Source organism: Miniopterus natalensis, chromosome 2 (assembly GCF_054644295.1).
Source record: "Miniopterus natalensis isolate mMinNat1 chromosome 2, mMinNat1.hap1, whole genome shotgun sequence".
Taxonomy (NCBI): domain Eukaryota; kingdom Metazoa; phylum Chordata; class Mammalia; order Chiroptera; family Miniopteridae; genus Miniopterus; species Miniopterus natalensis.
This window is the reverse complement of record NC_142082.1, coordinates 130,453,022-130,474,590: the sequence shown is the minus strand read 5'-3', so window position 1 is coordinate 130,474,590 and position 21,569 is coordinate 130,453,022. Positions and strand designations below refer to the sequence as shown.

Below are 21,569 nucleotides of genomic sequence, written 5' to 3'. Positions count from 1 at the left end.
TGAGCAACACCAGCCAGAGCCATCTCTCTCTTTAAAAAAAGATTAAAAATAATTATGTACAAAGAGCTGGCACTGTTTTTTTAATTGGTAGATGTCTTATAATCCATTCAAGGGGGATCACTCGGTCCAGCTGGATGAAGCCTGGGTCCTCTGTGTACTGATGGGAAAGCTGGCAGCATATCCTGAGGCCCTGCTTCTCCCTCAGACTCTGCTGGTTTGAGCTGATGTGGCAAGATTGGGGACCCTGGGTGAGTTTTTGCAGGTGGCTCCTGAGAGCTGCAGGTGACCCATCTTGCTTTCAGTGATGCCATGAAGCAAAAGGCCTTCATCTCTTTTTATTACCGAATCATGTTCTGTTGCATGGATATAGCACATTGACTTTATCCATTCGTCAGCTGATGGGCATTTGGATGGTTTCTACTTTTTGGCTATTATAACTAATGGTGCTATGAACATCCATGCGTAAGTTTTTTGTGTGGACATATATTTTCATTTCTTTAAGGTATTTACCTGAGAGTGGAATTGCTGGCTCATATTGTAACTCTGTTTAGAACTTTGAGGAACTGACAGACTGTTTTCTGAAGTAGCTGCACCGTTTTTGTCAGCAGTGGGTGAGGGTTCCCGTTTCTCCACATTCTCCCCAACACTTATCTGACTTTAAAAAAAATAAGTTTTTATTGATTTCAGAGAGAGGAAGGGAGAGGGAGAGAAACACACTGATAGGCTGTCTCCTGCACGCCCCCTGCTGGGGACTGAGCCTAAACCCCAGCATGGCCCCAGCTGGCATTTGAACCAGTGACCTCCTGGTGCATGAGGCAACGCTCGGCCACCTGAGCCATGCCAGCCGGGCTTTATTTCATCTTCTTGTCTTACTGCCCTGGCTCCAACTTCTAGTAAACTATCGATTAGAAGTGGTGAGGATGAACGTCCTTGCCTTGTTCTGTGAATTTACAAGGCCTGCAAAAATGGAAGTGTTGGGACTATAGGTGTGGTTGGTTTTATTTAAAGATAGAAAAATTAAAATTTTTATTTTTTAGTAGTTTATGTAAATTTATGTCACAGAATGCATGTAATGTTCTCTGAGGGCAGACGCTGTCACCTAAAATAAAAGTGCCCTCTTGGGTGCATCCCCTGTCGGCAGGCTGTTCTAGCACCTTCCCCTCTGTTCACACCTGGTCCTCACAACAGTCCCGGCGTGCAGGCAGGGCCTCCAGTATTACGGGGGGAAGCTGACTCCCAGCGAGTTTCATGCCCCCGGTGAGCTGGCATTCAGACCCAGGTCTGATGGCAGAACCTCTGCTCTTCCCACTCTTCCATGCTGCCTTTCAAGTTTATGGCAAAACCTCCTCCCTTTAAAAAGATCATGTAGCAGTAAGCACTGCACAGGGCTCAGCCTAGAACATGAAAATACACTCAAAACACCAAAGAAATACATGTGATGTATTTTGGCTTTTTAAAATCACTGTTTATTCCATTTGGTAGAGTTTTTTTTCTCCATACAAATATTTGCAACAATTTTGAATTCCCCAAAACCATACATAGACGATAAATACCATGCTATTAAAGTATTAAATTTGTACAAAAATACTTTACAGTTTAATACTTGTTTGTTACAAATAAAAATACATATTTAAGTGACTCATGATTTTTTTTTTTTTCTTAACATGATTCTGCTTTATACTTTCTTGCCCTGGCGGTCCTGAAATGTGATCGAAATAATATATTTCTCTGCACAAAATGAAAGGTGAACATTTTCCTTAAACAAAGGACACAGTGTTCAAATGCTTCATCTAAGCAGTTGTTTGAATTATCGACCAAAATGTGAATGTCTGGAAAATAATTGCTTCAATATGGAGATTCTACAATCAATATACAGATCTATTTTTTTTTTATATTCACCAAATAACAGTTATAACTATTCAAAATATCTGAACAAATGGAAACAGTTGCTGACAAACATTGAATGCAACTGTCACAGTTTATTGCTCTGAGGGATGGTAATAATTGGCAATGCATTTTGTGGAAAATGTATTTACAACCCCAGTGAGTGGCTCAGAACAAAAGACAGTCCAGTGTCATTTTTAAATCCATGTGCTGTACACCCCTCAATAGAACCAGTTTTTAAAATGTCAAGCAAGATGAGTTTGATTTGCCTATCCTTAAGATAAACCTCATTTTAATAGACTTCATTCTTAAATTCTTAGTCTTGAATTTAAAAAATAAGATAACTAACTCTCAGTGTTCCTAAACACTCTAATTCATTATCAGAGATCTTCAGCTATTAAAAATGTGTCCTTAAAGGAGGAAACAACAGGTAACAAGACATATCCTGTTTGATAATTTGTTGCATAGGGAATAGCATACATCTTAGTTAAAATCATTCCTATACTTGGGCAAAACAGTTACCACCACCTATTATGGTCTCCTACGTGCATCATTGCTGAAACTTTAAGATACTTTTATACCTGCACCCCTCCCCTAGCAGCAGACCCAGCAGTTACCGAACTAGTTCCCCTAGTAGAGCCAGCTTTATGAAAATCCTGTTGGTCAAGTTCTTACGTTAATGACTTCATAGTAAGAAACTGATTTCAAAGTGAGTTAAGGAAATTATCACAGAGAATATTTTTAAACAGACATTTTCCAAAAAGTGATAGGAAGATGAACTTGTAAAAAATGCCCTCCGATGTTAATTGCAGGAGGGGTGGCCTACCTACTTTTCCTTTTCTCTACCATTGGGCTTGGCAGGGAATCGTCTGCCATATACTATAGTGATCGCCAAAAAAGAAACCTCTTCTACTTGAAAAGGGACGTGAACATGAGCCATGAGAGATTTAAAGACCCCTGTGCTTGCAGTTAATGCCACGTGATTCTCTGTGCTTCAAATGTCACAGAAATCGTAAAGGGATTTTTTTTTTTAGCACCATGTAGATATTGTCTTTTGTCCTGCTTTATAAAAAGCGTTGCTATAATGTATTAGTGGGCTCTCGAATCTCCAAATTACCACCATGGCTGGGCTGTTGGAAAAAAGCACTGTTCTGCTCGCTCCACTCTCCTGGCAGCGTCTGTTCTATAGATTTCTGGGAGGCCAGCGGGTTTCTGCTGATAACCAGGTCCAGCTTGTTCCCAGACTCCGCTATGAGGGGCACAACGAGGCAGCAGTCAAAGTCTCTCGTGCGGACGTGATTGACCTGAAAGGCCAAGAAGAGCCATTCTGAGTTACTACATTCGGCAAACAGTTCCCCAAACCCAGGAACACTTCAGGCGTAGCAAGCCGTCTTGAAGGTCCTCAAACCGGCACCGGTACAGAGGGGTCTGGCCCCGCTCTCACCAAACTATAACAAGCTTATTGGCTTCCACAGTCTCTGCTGCTACATTTTAATGCCCCCGAGAGCAGGGAACAAGGGCACATCCTGACACCCCCACGCCAAGCACACTGCTTCACTCCCCGCAAGCGCTCCAAGTGCTGAATGAGTATTACCCCCAACTTACAGCTGAGGAAAGCGAGGCTCAGGCTAGTTAAGAGATTTGCCTTAAGGGGCAGTTGGTCAGTGGGTGAGCTAGGATGCGATCCCAGGCGGGCTGGCTGATTGCAAAGCCCGTGCTCCTGACCACGATGCTGAACTATTCCCCAAGTGTCCAACAGGGGGCGGTGTCTCCGGTTACCCTTTCGCTCAGCTTGGGCCGCTCTCAGCACCACTCTTAAACCTCCCCTTGCCGGGCTCCTAGAACGCTCTCTCTTTTGATCTTAACTGCCCGCTTTCAGTCCTTTCCTGCCTCTATTTCTTCCTGTCCTTTAAATATGTTTTCCTTAGGGTTCTATCCTTGGTTCTCTCCTCTTTATTACTACAAGACCACCCCACGCAACTTTGTCCAAACCCACGCTTCAGTATCCTAAATCTTCACAAGTTCTGGCTTGGATCTCTCCTGAGCAACAAATCCAAACTGCCTCCCAGACGGCTCTACAGGATGCGCTGAAGGCGACAGGCTCAGGTGGGATGCCGGTCTCCTTTCCTGCGACCTTCCCCTTCCCCACCTACCCCAAGGCACCCACTACACTATTGTATTTATTTTCTAAATCATAAGTTATGTCACTCTGCTCAAGAAATTAATATAACTCCAGAATGAGCTTGATTACGACATTCAAGGCTCTTCACCATCTGAGTCCAGTCTACCTTTATAGCCTCAACTTGCATGAAAGTAGGTACAGCTCCAATTTATGGGCTAGGAAGACACCCTTAGAGGGTAAGTGACTTGTCCATACTTAATCATTCATCAAATAGCAAAGTACCTCTGGAAAACAAAAGTGTCCCATACTCCTAGGACAAGACTAAACTGTTCTATTGCCATGGCAGAAATGATCACCAGAATTGGTTTTAAAACGGTCTGATTGATGGGCAACCACCTGCCTCAGTGCGGCCTCATGCTGTGAAAGCCAGCTGTTGGGTGACACACTCATTCCAGCTGAACACACTTTTAAGATAGACGTCAATCCTTTTCATACAAAATGTTCTTCCTAAAAACTGTGCATAAGAATTTGCTTTGCTCAATGAAACTACACTTGACCGCAATGGGACTCCATCAAGTAAACAGGTTTCAGCTCTGTGGCTGCAGGTCTTGTGTTAGATATGGAGGCATTAAGCATCGTACAACAGTGAGTGGGGGAACAAGGCACCGGCCCCATTCTCAAGAAGCATGTAATCTGCTGGGGAACACAGGGAAAGAGGCAATTTCTATAACTGGTAAATTCTACCGAAGGAAAAGCTGCTATCCTAATCTAGTCTCGATGCCAAGAAGGATGGGTGGGCATTGGTCAAGTAAGACTCAGAGGGTTAAATTAATGAAAACTCCACTGGCGGTCTTACCTGTAGGAGCCTGTCATAGGGCTTTAAGCCACCAAGGTCTCCGGGCCCAGCTGGGCGAATGTTTTTGACATACACTCCTTTCTCCAGCAGGCCATCTGCGACACTGAACCCAAAGTCCTCCATGTCGGAGCTCTTGTACAGGGTCACCTGGAAAGTGAGACAGTGTGAAGGGGACGTTTAGCCAGGTTGGACGCTTTGGCCTGTGAATCTTCTTGACAAGCAATCTTTTCAAACTCATTTCAATAAGGATTTGTAATATATTAGTCAGATCTTCCCATGCCCCCCACCTTTTCCAAGAATATCCTAGGAATTTATAAACTTCTACCCAGAACAGAAAAAGGAGAAAAGCTGGAGAGTCCTGGGTTTTTTTTGTTTTGTTGTTTTTTTTTAAAATAGCAGTTCCCAGGTATATGTGAGGCCTTCACTAGAGCAAGTTGACTTCTCTATTTTCCTGGACAACTCTCCAGTGTTGGGCGTAGCCAGGGGCAGCCCTCAGTCCTGATGGAGACCAGGGCTGAGCCCAAGGCCCTTCTCTCCTGCCCACCCCTGCCTGGTGCGGTGCTGGGTGCAAAGCTCAGCATTTCCTCTTCCTTTGAGCAAGTGCCATGAGGTCCATCATTTTATTTACTATGGTGTCCCCATCAGGATTCAGTAATGCTGGTAAAAACACAAAACAAAACAAAACAAAAAAACCACCTGAAAGCGCTCCTGTAACTAACACCTTGCTCCGGGCCTGGCTTCACTGGCTCCCCTCAGCACGTGTCCAGGGCTGGGTTGAGCGACTCAAGGCATTTACCCTTCTCAGCTGTGGGCCAGAGCTGGTTCTCGCTGCACCTGAGACCAGCTGCCACCAGTTAAAGCTCCCCCAGTGTTCATTTCTTCACCTGATCATCTGCAAGAGTCAGTCTGAGGTCCACTCATTCATCAAATCACTCATCCTTCCATCAGATGTGGACGGAGTCCTCACCGTGTTCTGAGCACAGCTCTGGGTGCTGGGAAACAGCAGTGAATGCGAGAGGAGAGCCTGCCTTCCTGAGGCAAACACATTGGCATGTGATGTTCACTGAGGCCAATGCCGGGCACTGGGGGGGGGGGGGGCATGCTCAGCACTTCACTGGTGTTTAATGCTTTACAGTGCCCACCGTTTTTCCTAAGGTTTGCCGAATGCCCTCCACAAAACTGTATGCACACTCCAAGCAATGATTTGGGTTTATTTTTTTAATTCTCATGGTTTAAAACTTTTATTTTTACACAAATAATATACAAACACAATCTTGTAAAAGGGTAAAAGATGCAGAGCTATAAAGGGCAAAACGTGAAGATGAAAACTTTTAGAGCAGGTTCATTTTTTAATGCCCAGTTATTTTAGTTCAGAGAGCTATGGACTATGGAAGGAAACAGAAAAGCGGCCAGGGTGCGGATTTTTATTTCACTGGACCGACAGCTAACTCACCATGGGCTGGGCCAGCAGGCAGCCCCAGCGCTTACTGCCACGCTGGAGCTGGGAAGACTGAATTTTATAGAGGTTTAATAACTGGCCCAGGATCACAGAGGTTATGAATGGTGGGGCTGTGTTTGTCTGACTACAGACTCCAAGCACTTAGTGACTCCCCTGTCCCTCAAATGTCATATTTCATAGATTCTAAGAGGCACTACTTTTTTATATATATGTCTACTTTTTAAAAAATCTCTGAAATCAGACTGTTTTATAATAGATGGCACCTTAGAGCCGATGAAATAAGGTATATGAACATAGAGATCCCGCATATAGGGTTTTGAAATCTGAAATGACCCGATTTCTGTGCGAGAATCACTTCCCCGCGGTCAGCTCGGCGCTGCAGACGGCGCGTGTGCGCCTGCGCGAGCCCGGCGGCTTGGCCAGCCCTGCAGCGCCCCCGACGCGCACCCCTAGATGCACGGGGGAAAGGGGGTTCAAACTGCGCAAATGAGGCGGCCAGCGCTCTCGCATGCCCAAAGCAAAACCCACCAGGCGGGGAGGAGACGCCTTTCTCGGGGACTTGGGTTCAGGTAAAGTGGGGGAGTATGTGGCAGATGCTCCTTCAAGGAGCTTGAGAGGAGCGCAGATCACTTCACTTATAAACCCCGAACCCCCGCCCGGGGCCTGCCACACAGTGTCTCTGCTGAATCAACGAAAAGATCCGGCTCTGAGGCGGCGGAGTTGGGAAGCCGGGCCTTACTGTCCCCACAGGCTGCGAGTGCGAGCGAGGCCGGGCCACGAAGGGCCGTGGCGACACCTTGTGGTCACGAGAGGTGAGAGCGCTTCTGACCCGGAGCCTGCCCCGCCTCGGGGCTGAAGCAGCCTCATTTTTAGACAATGGAGAGAGCTGGGGTGGGAGGTCCAGCAGGAGGCGCCGGGCTTCTTGCTAATAAGGTCTGTGGGGCTTAGTGAGTAGGTAAAAAAAGCAAACAGTGCTACTGTCTCCACCAAGTGTGCGGAGCCCATCACACAGACAGGGAAATAGTTCAGAGAGGGTTAGAAACTTGCCCAAGGTAAAACAGCGAGTCTCGGAGAAGTGGTTCTGACTGAGAAGCTCGGATCTTTCCACAGCGCACGTCTTTAACAAATGCTCCTTCAGAGAATTATTTTTAGGCCCCTCTATAATTAGGGCTTTGCCATGGGCCACAGGACAGGAGAGTTCTGTCCATTTTCCTAATGTGGGGAGGATGGTTACTGGAGAAAGCTATTTTTAATTTTTTTCCCTATTTTATTGAGATATGATTGAATACAGCTCTGTGTTAAGTTTAAGGTACACTGCCTCTATTGGGACGTGATTACCACAATAAGTTGTTTTAGGAGAAAGCTTATTCTTTTTTTTTTTCTTTAATCTTCACCCAAGGATATTTTTTCCATTGCTTTTCAGAGAGAGTGGAAGGGAGAGAGAGAGAGAGAAACATCGATATGTGAGACACACATCGACTGATTGCCTCCCACACACGCCCTGACAGGGATCGTGCCTGCAACAGCGGTAGGTGCCCGTGGCTGGAATCAAACCCAGGACCCTTCAGTCCGCAGGCTGACGCTCTAACCACTGAGCACAACCAGGTAGGGTGAGAAAGCTATTTTTTAATGAAAAATTTCAAACATTTTCAAGAGCAGCAAGGCTAGAACAATGAATCCCCACATGCTCATCACTCAGACCCAACAACCGTCAATAGCTCACTGCACTTACTTCATCCACCCTTCTGTTTTCTGTTTGGGGGAAGTATTTTAAGGCAAACACCGGTCCTCATGCCATTTCACTCTTACACACCTCAGCATGAACTAACCTCAATGTCGTTAAGTCACTAGCAAAATTAACTCTTACTCCTCGATATACTCCAATGTCTAGTCCATAATAAAATTTCCCTGACTGTCTCAAAAATGGTTTTTAGAGTTGGTTTGCTCACGTCCCAACAGGGCCCACACATTGTGTTAGCTTTCGATCTCTTACGTGTCCTCTTGGCTACTGTATGCCTCCTTCTTGTTTCCCCTGGGCTCCTGATTTGCTGTGGAAACTGTGCCGTTTGTCCTGTAGCACGTTAGCTCTGGGTGCTTGGTTGGAGTCTGCGACGGCTTTGGGGTTATCACAGGTGGCACAGTGTGCTTCCTATGACATCCTGTCACTCAATGTCTAGTTCCACTTTGGGTGAGTGTAAGTGATGACAGCTCAATTTCTCCACTGTTAGGTTCCCTATCAACTTTTAATCTAGTAGTTTCACCCATTAATGACCTTGGTCTGTATAAATATTTTCATTAGGGGTTGCAGAGTGATAACCTTTCTCTCTCTTTTTTAAAAGAATAGTTTATTGCCCAGCAGTGCGTGGCTCAGTGGTTGAGCATCGACCTAGGATCCAGGAGATTGAGGTTCAATTCCTGGCTGGGGCACATGCCCGGGTTGCAGGCTTGATCCCCAGTAGGGGGTGCGCAGGAGGCAGCCGATTGATTCCTCTCTCATCGTTGATGTTTCTGTCTTTCTCCCTCTCACTTCCTCTCTCTGAAATCAATAAAAACATATTTAAAAAATAAGATTATTTAAGAACAGTTTATTGATTTTTAGAGAGAGACAAAGGGAGAGAAACATTGATATGAGAGCACAACATTAATCGGCTGCCTCCTGCACAGGGATCGAACCCACAACCTGGGCATGTGCCCTTGAACGGGAATCTAACTGGCAACCTCCTGGTGCATGGGACGACCTCCAACCACCTGAGCCACACTGGCCAGGGCTGATAATCTTTTCCTAATCCTATAATATCTCCTGTATTAGCTACAATTCTTTTGTAAAGAGGAATTATTTCTTTAATTAGTGCTATTTGGTTCCTCTGAAGTATAGAGTTTGTACAAGAAAGGCAGAAAGAATGCTAATTCTTTCCTTTCATTCTTAGAATATGAAATCAGGGCATTAAGTAAAATATCAGTATGAACCCACGACGATCAATTGTACCATAGTTGTTTTGGATGCTCAAATTTTCTCATCTTTGGCCAAGGAGAGTCCTTAATGTTGACTCCTATGTCCTTGTGATGTGACCCATTTGTTATGGTAACTTCTTGGCCTTCTGGCACCAGATATCACAAACTCACTATGAATATTTCCTGCCCAGGACCTGCCCATTCCTCCAAGGAGCCTTGGTTGCAGGAAACATTTCGGGGTTGTACGCCAGTCCTTTCCTCCCATCCCCTTTCTCGGGAGAGGAAAAAGAATGGGGGTGGGGGGGCAAAAAGGAGGACGACACTGGTTGCTAACAGGATTGGCGGCAGCCTGCGCCCTTTGGGCCCCATCCCCTGGTGGGTAAAACCTCTCTGCTCAAGGTCCCTGCTTTTGTGGCCCCCTTGGCTTGGTCTGCGCCTTGTCGGAGGGATCTCTTGTCCTTGTGCCCCTTCCCATCTTCATTCCTAGCCATGCTCTCCAGTGCCAAGCAGCACACCTGGGGCAGGAACCATGGCCACTGCTCCTGGGGCGCGTTGCTCCTAGTTATCTCTGTCCCACCTGCAGCTGGGTGCAGGGCACGGCGCAGTCCTACGGACCCTGCGCTGACGCGGGCTGGGCACGCGGGCTGGCGCCACATGCTTGAGGCGCTGCCTGTGAGGGTGGCAAAGCCTGTGCCCTCGCAGTGGGTGTTAGGAAGCCCACTTCTGTCTTAGCCCCGAGGCATGTTTTCCAACACAGTGAACCCCAATCCTTGCACTTGGGGGAACATTTGGTGTGGGCCTGGAGTAACAGTGAAGTCTTCATTGCTCAGTTGGCCAGTGGCTCTTGGATGTCTGCTCCACAGCCAGAACCCGGAGGGGCAGAAAGATGGGTGGCACCCAAGCATGCCAGCGCTAGTCAGGCGTAATACATTAAACAGACATACAGGTGGATGTTAAGCAGAGCGGGTGCGTAGGTTAAGCTCACAGCTGTTGACAAGGGGCTTCGTTCTCCTGGGCCTTCCACCTGATGTATCTCTGTGGCAAACTCTTCTGAATCAGAGACTAATAAGTGGTTTAAATTTGAAAGTAATCTGTTTCCCTAGAAAGATTTCCTAAGGTTAGAAGAGATGGAATTTTAATAGCCAGCTCTATGGTTCTCCCGAAAATAGCTTGTAAATAGCACATAACAAAAATGAAATTAATTTTAAATGACACAAAAGATAATATTCCAGAAATCAATAATTCACAAAACTGGGCAGCACAGCTGGCTGCTCTCGAAGCAGCAATAATAAATTGTGCCACGTAGCTGCTGCCCTCTTGTTCCACTGGAGAGATTGGTAGTGGTTACTTCTGATTTATTTCCTGTTCAAAAACAATAATAATTCTAAGGATTCCGAGGTTTAGTTGCTTTTTCTTTTCTTTTCTTTTTTTTTTAGTTTTTGCACACATGCATCCCCTATCCACTTTCCTACATGTGATTGCTTTTGATCTCCAGCAACTCTGTGCAGCAGATTCATTCCCTTCCTACTAATGGGGATGCTGACTCTTGAAGAAGTTGATGGACAGACTGGCCCGGTGATAACGCACAAGCTCTGGGATTCGGTACTAAAATATTTGACCTCATTAGCTGTGTTAGTCAAGTCATGATTTTTTTCTGGATATATAATCTCCTAGCTGGTCAGGCAGCCTTTATCTATTTCCACCTGCCCAGCTACTAAAGATGAAAAATGGCCCGTATTGCTCAGTGGTTAGAGTGTTGGCCCATGCACTGAAGGGTTGTGGGTTCGATTTCTGATCAAGTGCATGTACCCGGGTTGCGGGTTCGCTCCCTGCCCCCAGTTGAGGTGTGTGCGGGAGGCAACCAATTGATGTGTCTCTCACACATCCACGTTTCTCTCTCCCTCCCCCGCCCTCCCTCCCTTCCACTCTCTCTAAAAACCAATGGAAAAAATAACCTTGGGTGAGAATTTACCACAAAAAAATGTATCATGGCTGCTGCATTTCTTCTCATAGAGCCCTTCGTGGCTTTCCACGGACATCCACGTACACTCCTGCGCCTGGAGCTCTTCGTGGTCCACCCTAGCCCGTGGAAATCGGTATATCTTGTAGGGTCTCTATTCTGTGCAGACCAAAGGATGCTTCCAGGGAACTCGGAGTAGATTTTTCTGTTCTAAAAGGGCCAGTGAACAAAACACTTGGAACACAGCACTCCGGGCAAGGACACGCCTCTACAAAGCTCAGTCCCACTTGAACTCGTTGCCAGCATACGCTGCAATTGCTCCCACCCCTCCCGAGAGTGAGCCTGGGCAGGAGGCAGAGGGGTTCACCGCGATTCAGGTTGAGCCCCGCTTTATATTTCCATCCACACATCTGAACAATGTCCCTGAGGCACAGATCAGACACCTAATGCTCGTGTTTTCCGTTCTGACATGTGTGAGCAGCTTTCGCAGCAGCCGGCTCTCCCCTTGGACGTTAACGGCAGCTGCGTCTGTTATCTTTGCGAGTCCCTCTGAGTGACAGCCATCCCCAGGCGCGGCTCCTAAGCGCTGGCGGCCTCCCTCTGGCTCAGCCCCTTGTCCAGGGGCCTTAAGGACCAAACCGACACCTCCTTCCCAGAGATGGTACCGGTTTCCCTGTCAGTCACTAGGCACTTGGGTTTATTGTCGCAGACACCGCTGGGGCAGCCTCGCTCCTTTAAAGCTGACAATTCCAGGAATGTCAGTGTTGAGAACAATCCTCCACGCCTGTGGGGCCGAAGGGGAAAACCGGGTATGGCCTTCCCGGCTGCACTCTTCCAGCCCAGGAGGGAGTGGTGTCAGCTTCTGCCACTCCAGCTCATGGCTTTCGTGACAAACCGGGTCAGGAGAGGCGGCCGCCCTCCTGTCTGGGGAGTCTCGGCGGAGGAGAAACGGGGCGGCTGCTTCACACGGCGCCTCCTGCTGCTCCGGGCAGGGCTGTGGCACGTGGGCTTCGATCACGGGGGCTCGACGCTGAGAGAATCAGAGAAAGTCTGAGCAAGTCGGGCTGACGTGGCCCTCAGAGGGCCGAGTCCCAACCAAGGGGGTCTGTGGTGGACTGGTCGGCTGCACTCATCCAGAGCACCTCCATGTCTGTCACTTCACATCATATCAAAGAGGAAAGAGGGAGATCATTCCCCCACGTCTCCAGGCGATCAAACCAAGCCCCAGGCAGCTGATGGACACCTAGCCCTTGTCAGTTCTGTCACTGGCCCATTCCACTTGCCTGGGCCACCACCACACCAGCCAGCGGTGGCAGAGTGTCTGTTGCGGCATCTTTGCTCAGGACGCCTGCTGGTTCCTTGCAGGACCTGCCCGCCTGCTTCGGCCTCGGCGCTCTGCTGCTGGGTCTGCTTGGCCTGGCTCTCCTCTACCTCGACCCTTCCTGATTCCTTCTGCAGCTCACTGACCTCCATTCCCCATAGGCCTATGTGGGTAGAAAGGTCGTGATCACAATTGCAATGTGTGTGTAGGGGGCAGGGGGCATTTCCCCAAGCAATTCTGCTACAATTCAACTCAATTCTGACACGATCTACCCGAAGATAGCATCAGATCCCATAGGCTGGGGGCTCGGTCTTCCAGGACTGCCCCCCAACCCCTTCAGATGCCAACTGCAGGTCTAGTTTATCACCTGGGCTTCTGACCAACTGGCTATAGATCAGAGGTTCCAGGGACCCCCTCCTTGGGTTTGATAATTTGCTAGAGCAGCTCACGGAACTTAGGAAAACACTTTACTTACTAAAATACCAGTTTATTATTAAAAAAATACAACTCAGGAACAGCCAGGTGGGAGAGATGCATAGGGCAAGGTCTAAGAAAAGGGTGTGGAGCCTCAAGCCCCCTCCGAGTGCACCACTCTCTCCAAATCTCCACGTGTTCACCAACTGGAGGTTTTCCAAACTCTCCCCTTTTAGCTTTTGTGGCGCCTTCATTACTTAAGCATCATTGATTAGATCACTGGCCATTTGTGACTGACTCAACCTCTAAGCCCCTCTCCCCTCCCTCACCCTTAGATGCTGTGCAAAAGTCACCTTATTAACACAACAGAAGACACTTCTATGCTCTCAACACTAAGGAAATTCCAAGGGTTTTAGGGGCTCTGCCAGCAAGGCCAAAGGCCAAATATACACTCCTTATGATAAATCACAGTATCACAGTGGGCTTCCCTGCTTCAGGGGCCACCCGCACCTCTGGGTGGGAGACCTGCCCTCCACCCACCCTCTGGCCTGTGGCAACTCAGGGCCAGGCTCACTGTGAGTCAGGAAGGGTAGCTGGTTAGAGTGAGTGACCCAGCTCCCACTGCACCGAGCGCTAAGGGCCTTGGCTGTGTTTCCTCACTCCAGGGGTGGCTGTGGTCCTACACTATGAAGTTTCTCCAACAAAGAAAGAGCTCTGTGCCCCACCCAAGGGAAAGAAAGAGACAAGCCCTGGGCTGGACCCTTGTCATGTCCTACCACAGCTCCGCCAGACCAGCAAGGGCAGAGCGACGGTGGAGGAAGGTGTCCAGCAGTCTCCTCTCCAAGGACAGGGATGTTTGGGAGACGTGGTGACCCTCAGAGAGCTATTCCGCTTGTAAGAGGACATCCTATAGATATCAGTGTGTCTTACAACCTATAAACACATTTGATCACAACAGAGACACACGAAGACATCAAGAAGAGATGAACGGTTGAAACAGGTCAGAGCTGGTCGGAAGGGAAGCTAGGAGCATTTCTGAAGAGGGTGACGGTGGATCCATGGTGGAAGGGATAAGACACATGATCGAAAAGTGAGAAATACCTGGCCGGGTGGCTCAGTTGGTTAAGCATCCTGCCGTACACCAAAAAGTTTGCCGGTTCAATCCCCAATTGATGTTTCTCTTGCACATCAATGTTTCTCCACCCGCCTGCTCTCAAATCAATTCTTAAGAAAGTGAGAAGTAAGGCTCACTACAACACTGCCTAACAAGCCTACCCGAGGGACGGCTGGGTCTAGGGGATGGCAGCTCTGACTTACCATTGCTATTGCTCAGAGCAGAGCTCAGGCTCAGAAATGATAAGATGCAAAGTGACCTCTGTCTGGTAGAGATGCAAACGATTTCTTTCCTTTAGAAAAGATAACCTCAAAGGCTTTGCTTTTATTTCCCTGTATGTCACCGAGCAGCTTTATTCTAACTTGAAAATCTTATTCTTTTCTATTTTTTTCCATGGACTGAGAATATATGCATATATATACAAAATTTTTTTTTGACACAAGCCAATCATTTGCATATAATTTATGTTTTTTACATTTTGAAAAGTTTTAACAGAAGCACAGACAAGGGGAGCTGATGGAAATGGTACATTCTGAGGATTATGAGGATTGGATAGTCATATAAAATGTACAACCTGAATTCCAACCCTTATCTACAACTCCATGGTCCCTCAACAATGTTCAGATGTTTAGCTGCCCTGGTTTCACAGGAGAAAGTGCTCGTCACACGGCTTTGGCTACAGGTAACTGGACACACATCCACATGTCTTTGTTGCAGGCTCTCACTCTGGTTTGTATCTTGTCTCTGGAGGCTCTAGGGCAGCTGGTTGGATCTCCTTTAAGTCTGGGATCCTGAGGCCTGGTGTGAGGACTCATTTGATCTGGGCACCCACTCCAAATACCTGGTTAATAAAGAGGCCTGTGCCTGAATAGGACATGTATTTCCATTTTACCTTTCCTCTTTGGTCTGAGCCTGCTCCTGACTCAGGGAGAGGATTCAGAAGAAGCTGCCATTAAACACAAAGAATGGCAGCCTTCTGAGGAGTAAAACACGATATACTATCAGGAAGAACAAAGTCCCCTCTGCAGGTACTCAGACATGTGGAAAATGCAGTAAACTTCACTGGGTTGGGAAAGTTGATAGTAGCAAACACAGCTACAAGAAATTAACCAAAGAACTTATATGCATATATGCATAACCCATGGACAGATAGTAGTGCCCTGAAGGCCTGGGGGTGGGGTAGGGGGGTGTCAATGGGGAAATAAGGGGACATCTGTAATACTTTCAACAATAAAGATAAGTTAAAAAAAAATAAATAAACAGGCCCCCCTGAGTGACGCAAATGCCACCAGAAGCCATCAGTAAAAGCAGATGTTGGAAAATTATTTTTAAAACATTTCTGCAAAAAAAAAATAAAAATAGCTGCATACAAATCAGGAATATAATTTCACTGAAGTACATGCATGACAGAGCACAGGAAATGTCAATATGATTTTTAAAAGTCCTAATGTTCTGAATGTGGGAACTTTGTACTCTACCAAAAACATTTTTTTGCCTTAAACTGTGCAAAGTGAAGCTGGACTTCATCTTGGAAACAGATTAAATGGACACCAAAGGATATGTAAGCTTCAGAGGGAAAGAAGGGTCATCAATAAATGGTAGCTAAGATCACAAGTGCCTTACTTGCAAAGAGAGAGAGTCTGTGATAAGCTATAGGACAAACCAGAATTTGTCTTAAAGATAAAACTCAGAAGTTCCCGGACCAAAGATGCAATCTCATTTCTTTATCCTGTCACCCAGGTGCCGCCTATGATTTCACTGAAACACAGTAACCACCTCTAGTTAGCAAAACCTAAGGGAACGATACTCAGTCTTTAGGGTCCAGAAGAGTCCATTGAAGGGGCTGCTAAAATGTGGATTATTGGCCCGACCTCCCAGAAAATGCTGACCAGCAAAGTCTGGGCGGGGGCCTAGGAGCCTGCATTTTAACAAGCACTCCATCTATTCACGGAAAAGGTCATCTGAGGTTCACACGCCAAACTGTTATCTACGGCTTAGTCCACAAACTTTAGGTTGAGACCCATCAATAAGCCTGGAAATTAGCTTGATATGATCACATTTAAAAAGAAACAAAGGATAGAAAATGTTAGTGTGCGATTTCTGGATTCGTTCATATGTGAATGTGGTGTCTGTGTGTACTGACATGGGAGATAAATTATTTCAGACTGTAACTCAGCCAAGAAAGGTGGTGGCCTAAGGGGACATGAGTGTCACTTCCCTGTGACCCGCCCCCTCCCTGCCTCAGCTAAGTTCTAAACCTTCAGTCGGGCTCCAGCTTCCTTCCCACCCACATGCCAAAGGGGCAGGGAGGCTTCCTGTCTCTGCTCTCGAGTGTCAGGGACGACAGCTAGGGTCTGAGATCAGGAATGAGTGTGGACAACCGGCCAACTTGGAGGAAGGCCTGCCAGGACCCGGTGGAGCTGAGACACAGCGGATGATGAAGAATGAACAGAACCGCCTAGACTCCGACCTGAGCCGGGGATTTCTGAAGGTCTCGGGGAAGAGGAGGAGTGGTGAGGGGGGCAGAGTAGGAAATGGGGCAAACGATAAGCTGAAACCCAAGAAACCGAAAGATAAGCCCACACTTTGTTCTTTCTGCATGAAGGGGTTAGTAACCCATCATCAGGAGGTGGAGTGGCTGCTGCTTTTTGTTTTTTCTCTGCAGGAGTGGGGATGGACACTTGCCCATTCACCCCTAGCCTCATGACCCAGCTTCTAGTGACAGTTAAAGAGTTGGCAGGTGCTGGCCTGGACAGGGACAGGCCCACGACTTGTTCTCACGGAGACAGCTTTCACCAAGTGCCAGTGGCCATGAGAAAGACGGCAAGCGGAAAAGAACAGCAAGCGCGCTCAGGGGGGTGCTCTTTACCTCCCCCAGCCCTCCACTCGCCTCCTCCGGGCCCTGGGGAATTCCTCCACCCGATCCACTTCGGAAAGGCCGCCCAAGGGCCCCAGGGAACTGACAGCCAGCCCTCACTCCACGTGCCAAGCCGTGTACTCGGTGCTGGGTATTCGTCACTTGAGGGAGGGGATTTTCTAATCCCTGGCCCCGTCTCCACACCACCACATCAAAGAGCATCTCTCCCCAACTTCCACAAAGGGGTAGTGCAAGCCGGCAGCACCCAATGGAAGGATCGCTCAAGTCTATCCACACGTCACTGTGCTTTCTCAAGGTGTCAGGTAACCGTCCAGAGTTCAAAAGACACCTACACGCAAAGGTCTTGGCTCTGAGCGAAGTGACTTTCCTTCACTTCAAAAGTGGAGTGTGTTTAATCACCACCCTGTGGGTGACCTATCGGAGGAACTGAAGTCACTTAAGAAAGAAAAGAGACCTGAGAGGTGAGCAAAAACGACTCCAGGAATCCTGTACTGTCAGTCACAGGGCCCTCTGCTACATCTCCACAATTACATCATTTTAGGTGTCATGTGATGGCCGGAGACCATCTACTTTTGAGAGTCTTCTATTGTTTGGGGCCGTTTCAGAAGAAAGTGAAGCTCTGTGGGAAATGCGCTGAAGTGAAGGGTCCCATTTATCAGGCCGAGTTGGCCCTCATGTCTGTGACCTCGAGGCCTCCTGATTCACACACCGCACAGTTTCCAATCTGTGCGTCCTCTGCCACTCACTGTGCTGGTAAGTGGATGGTGCTTTTAGAAAAAATTTTAACAGGATCTATTTTCAGCAAGTCACTTTTTTAACCTCAGCTATAACAATTTGCACATCCAATTCACTGTCATTATCTGCGCTAAATGGGTTCAGTGCAGGAGGGAAGGGGAGGCGGGCCTTTTGTATTGCTGGGGTATCGATAATTTTCCCTTGAGGAGACACTTTACTCCAGAAAGAAAAATGACTCTATTTTATTTTTTTTGTTAATCCTTACCTGAGGATATTTTTTCCATTGATTTTTAAGAGACAGTGGAGGGAAAGGCGGGGGGAGAGACTGGTTGCCTCCAGCACGCACCCCAACTGGGGCTGGGATCAGATCAAACCCAGGCACACGCCCTTGACCGTGAACTGAACCTGAGACCCTTTGGTGCACAGGCCAAAGCTCTAACCACTGAGCAACACCGGCCAGGGCAAAAATGACTATTTTAAGCTTACTGTTTCCCTATCCTGTAGATGGGAAGAATAAGTATCTCCTAAGGAGGGCTATGCTGAAGGGCATACATCGATGATATACAGCACATAGTGGGCACTCATGCATGCCGGTGTCCATTTCCTTTGGTGCTGCAGGGGGGTGGGTGCTAAGCATGCTCTTCTCTGCCCAGGCAGTGGAGTGTCAGAGAAGAGGGTAAGGCAGTGCTCTCAGGCCTGGGGGAATGCGGAGGGTCCAGTCCCCCGGCCCAGCCGCATTAGCACTGACTGTGCGGCTTCTGCCACTGAAGGCCCACGTGGGTCCTACAGCCTCCTGATGGTGTCTGTCGTTAGCACAGTAGGACACGTGAGAGTGGTGAAGGCGGGTGCTCACCAAACAGACGCATCAGCTCAGGGTAACTAGATAAACAACCTAACGTGCCGTATGGGGCTAAACCGAGGTCACCACCCCCACAGGCAAGAAACTCCTTTGCTCTTCCGTCAAGCTCTGTAATTCCTCACAACGCAGGCTCCAGTTCAAGGCTCTGGTCATGTCCTCACACACCACAGTCTCTCACGTCCCTTGTACATGCTTCCTCCTGCACCATGTACGTGCTTCCTCCTGCACCATGTACGTGCTTCCTCCTGCACCATGTACACGCTTCCTCCTGCACCATGTACACGCTTCCTCCTGCACCATGTACACGCTTCCTCCTGCACCATGTACACACTTCCTCCTGCACCATGTACGTGCTTCCTCCTGCACCATGTACGTGCTTCCTCCTGCACCATGTACATGCTTCCTCCTGCACCATGTACACGCTTCCTCCTGCACCATGTACACGCTTCCTCCTGCACCATGCACATGCTTCCTCCTGCACCATGTACACGCTTCCTCCTGCACCATGTACACGCTTCCTCCTGCACCATGTACGTGCTTCCTCCTGCACCATGTACGTGCTTCCTCCTGCACCATGTACGTGCTTCCTCCTGCACCATGTACACGCTTCCTCCTGCACCATGCACACGCTTCCTCCTGCACCATGTACACGCTTCCTCCTGCACCATGTACACGCTTCCTCCTGCACCATGCACACGCTTCCTCCTGCACCATGCACACGCTTCCTCCTGCACCATGTACGTGCTTCCTCCTGCACCATGTACACGCTTCCTCCTGCACCATGTACGTCCTTCCTCCTGCACCATGTACACGCTTCCTCCTGCACCATGTACGTCCTTCCTCCTGCACCATGTACGTCCTTCCTCCTGCACCATGCACGTGCTTCCTCCTGCACCATGTACGTCCTTCCTCCTGCACGCGGACTGCCTCCCACTCTCCACCTTCCTGCAGAGGCAGGGCCTGCCTCCAGGAAGCCTTTCGGTTCCTGTGCAGGGGGAGGGTCCACCCTCTGTCCCCTAAGGCAGCCTAGTCTTGCTTCTGTCGCTGTACCTACCCCACCATCTTCCCACTGTCTCCCAGACTGTCTCCCATTAGACTATGTGCTCCCCGGGATTTGTAACACATTCTTTAGTGAAAGGAAGGATAGTATGTGTACTGAATGCATGAGTCATGAAAGAATGAACCTAGAAATGGAATATCAAATTTAGAACCCAACTTCCCACACTGTCCTTTCTTTCACCATCTCCTTTGTCAGCTGTAAAATAAAAAGCGAGTTTTAATAGGCGGTTAGGGAAACTGAAGACGTTAGAGGAAAATAGGAGTAGCTGGCCTGTCACTTCCTTTCCATCTGACATTTATTTGCTCTTCTGGGTAAGATAAATAATTAATCTCTAGTTAATAGATTATTAACTACAGAGAAGGTCTTGGCTCTCAAGAAAAATGGAGACTGTAAGCATCCGTATGCATTAACAAAAAGAAAACATTAGCTCCGCAGAAGGAAACCAGAGACACCTCTCTCCCACTGCTGTCCTTGGCCAGGGTTCCCCAAGTACTGTCACATACGCCTGGTTTAAACTCTGCCGGCGGGCAACCCGCGTTCAGCTCCTGCGCCATCGTGGGTTTCCTTCCGTGAAGAAAAGTGCGGCAACTGTCATAGCAGAGATGGAACATCACCGGGCTCACCCTGTCCCCACCCCAGACACCTAACTCGTCTCGCAGAGAACTTCATGTCCCCCGAATAACGCAGCCAGCTACTGGTACGCCTGGAGTTAAGGATTAAGCCTTCCCATGTTACACCTGCGGCCCCTTTCCAGGGGAGCTAGGAGCACACACATCTGGGAAAATCCTTTTCCCTTCCAGTGAAGCTGGAATAACAGACCAATCATCAAAGCTCCGTGTGACACTGGAGCCTCCGACTTTTGCAAGAAGATTTTGGCCACAAACACATTTTTTGATTAATTCATTGCTTGAACGCCAGTGATCTCTGTTTCACAGAATAACCAAAGGTCATGCTGGGAGAGCAATCTAAGTCTCTGAGCATCGACCTTTAAGCTCCGGCTTCCTTCCTTGACCGAGCCCAGAGTGCAATGTCATTGTCACGCTTGCAACAGGGCTCAGGCTACATACGATGGCCACTGAATGTGGCCCTAAGGTAAGAGAAGAAAGCCTCCTGACCTTGTGCAGCTCCACAGGAGTTGGGGACATGATCTCCTTCATTTCTTGCTTCATTTTCCTCAGGGGGACGGACTTCCTGCCCACCTCGGAGGGCAGGGTGTTGCTCCGCGTCGTTTGGCTATAGTGCGGCCGCGAGCTGCTCCGTTCCTGGAAGCTGGCCTGGCGCCCCAGCTGACTGCGAGGTGTGGGGGCCTCGTGATTCAAACTCATCGTGCTCCCCGACATGATTGTTGCCTGTGGCATTGACAATTTTCAGAAACAATTAAGCCATGGACGAAGGAAAGGGTCTGGCTACTCAACATGAAGCACATTTCTGCTTCTGCCCAGTCAAAATACAGTCTCTTCAGGGCATAACCAAAGGCTGGAAGATGGATATACTCATTCAAGTATGAAAGTCTGCGAAAATGCTTTGCAAGTGCCATTTGTAATGCACATCTCAAATCCAATTTAAGTACTTAAGCTGCTGAGTTTATTTAATCAGATACCACCCCGGGCAGTTCTGAGGCAAATTGAAAAGCTCTAACAGTTGCTTACTGTAAACTACATTTTTAGCATTAGCTTTCCACTGAGTGGGCTCTAACAATGGGATCCGTGAGGCAACCTTTAAAGCATCTTACAGAAATGAGCTAAGAACTCGATCGAGACCAGGCTGCCTCTACTTGCCGGGTGGCCAACAGCACCACCTGGAGAAAACCATGGGCTGAAATGGAGCTATTCACACAAAGACAAGAGCTCCTACCCAAGCCCCCGTCTGCTGTCCTTCCTCTGGCCACGTGTCCCTGGCCCAGAAGCTTGTAGACCAGCTAGGTCTCCACATCGTCTGGTGTAGGTCAACGTTTC

At 48.2% G+C, this 21,569-nt stretch overlaps 1 protein-coding gene across 3 annotated transcripts in view; it reads right to left on the bottom strand.

Annotated features, from left to right (window-relative positions):
* Positions 1-1,443: 1,443 nt before the first annotated feature.
* The window catches only part of GRIP1 (glutamate receptor interacting protein 1), a 609,495-nt gene continuing 589,369 nt past the window's right edge, over positions 1,444-21,569 (bottom strand). For all 3 annotated transcript variants that reach the window (XM_087814557.1, XM_016199615.2, XM_087814556.1), the window contains 3 exons: positions 20,730-20,963; positions 4,863-5,009; positions 1,444-3,188 (listed from right to left, as the gene is read on the bottom strand). In XM_087814557.1, the coding sequence (XP_087670683.1) occupies positions 2,964-3,188; positions 4,863-5,009; positions 20,730-20,963 (606 nt within the window). In that variant the 3' untranslated portion in view covers positions 1,444-2,963. The remainder of the gene's footprint in view (positions 3,189-4,862; positions 5,010-20,729; positions 20,964-21,569) is intronic.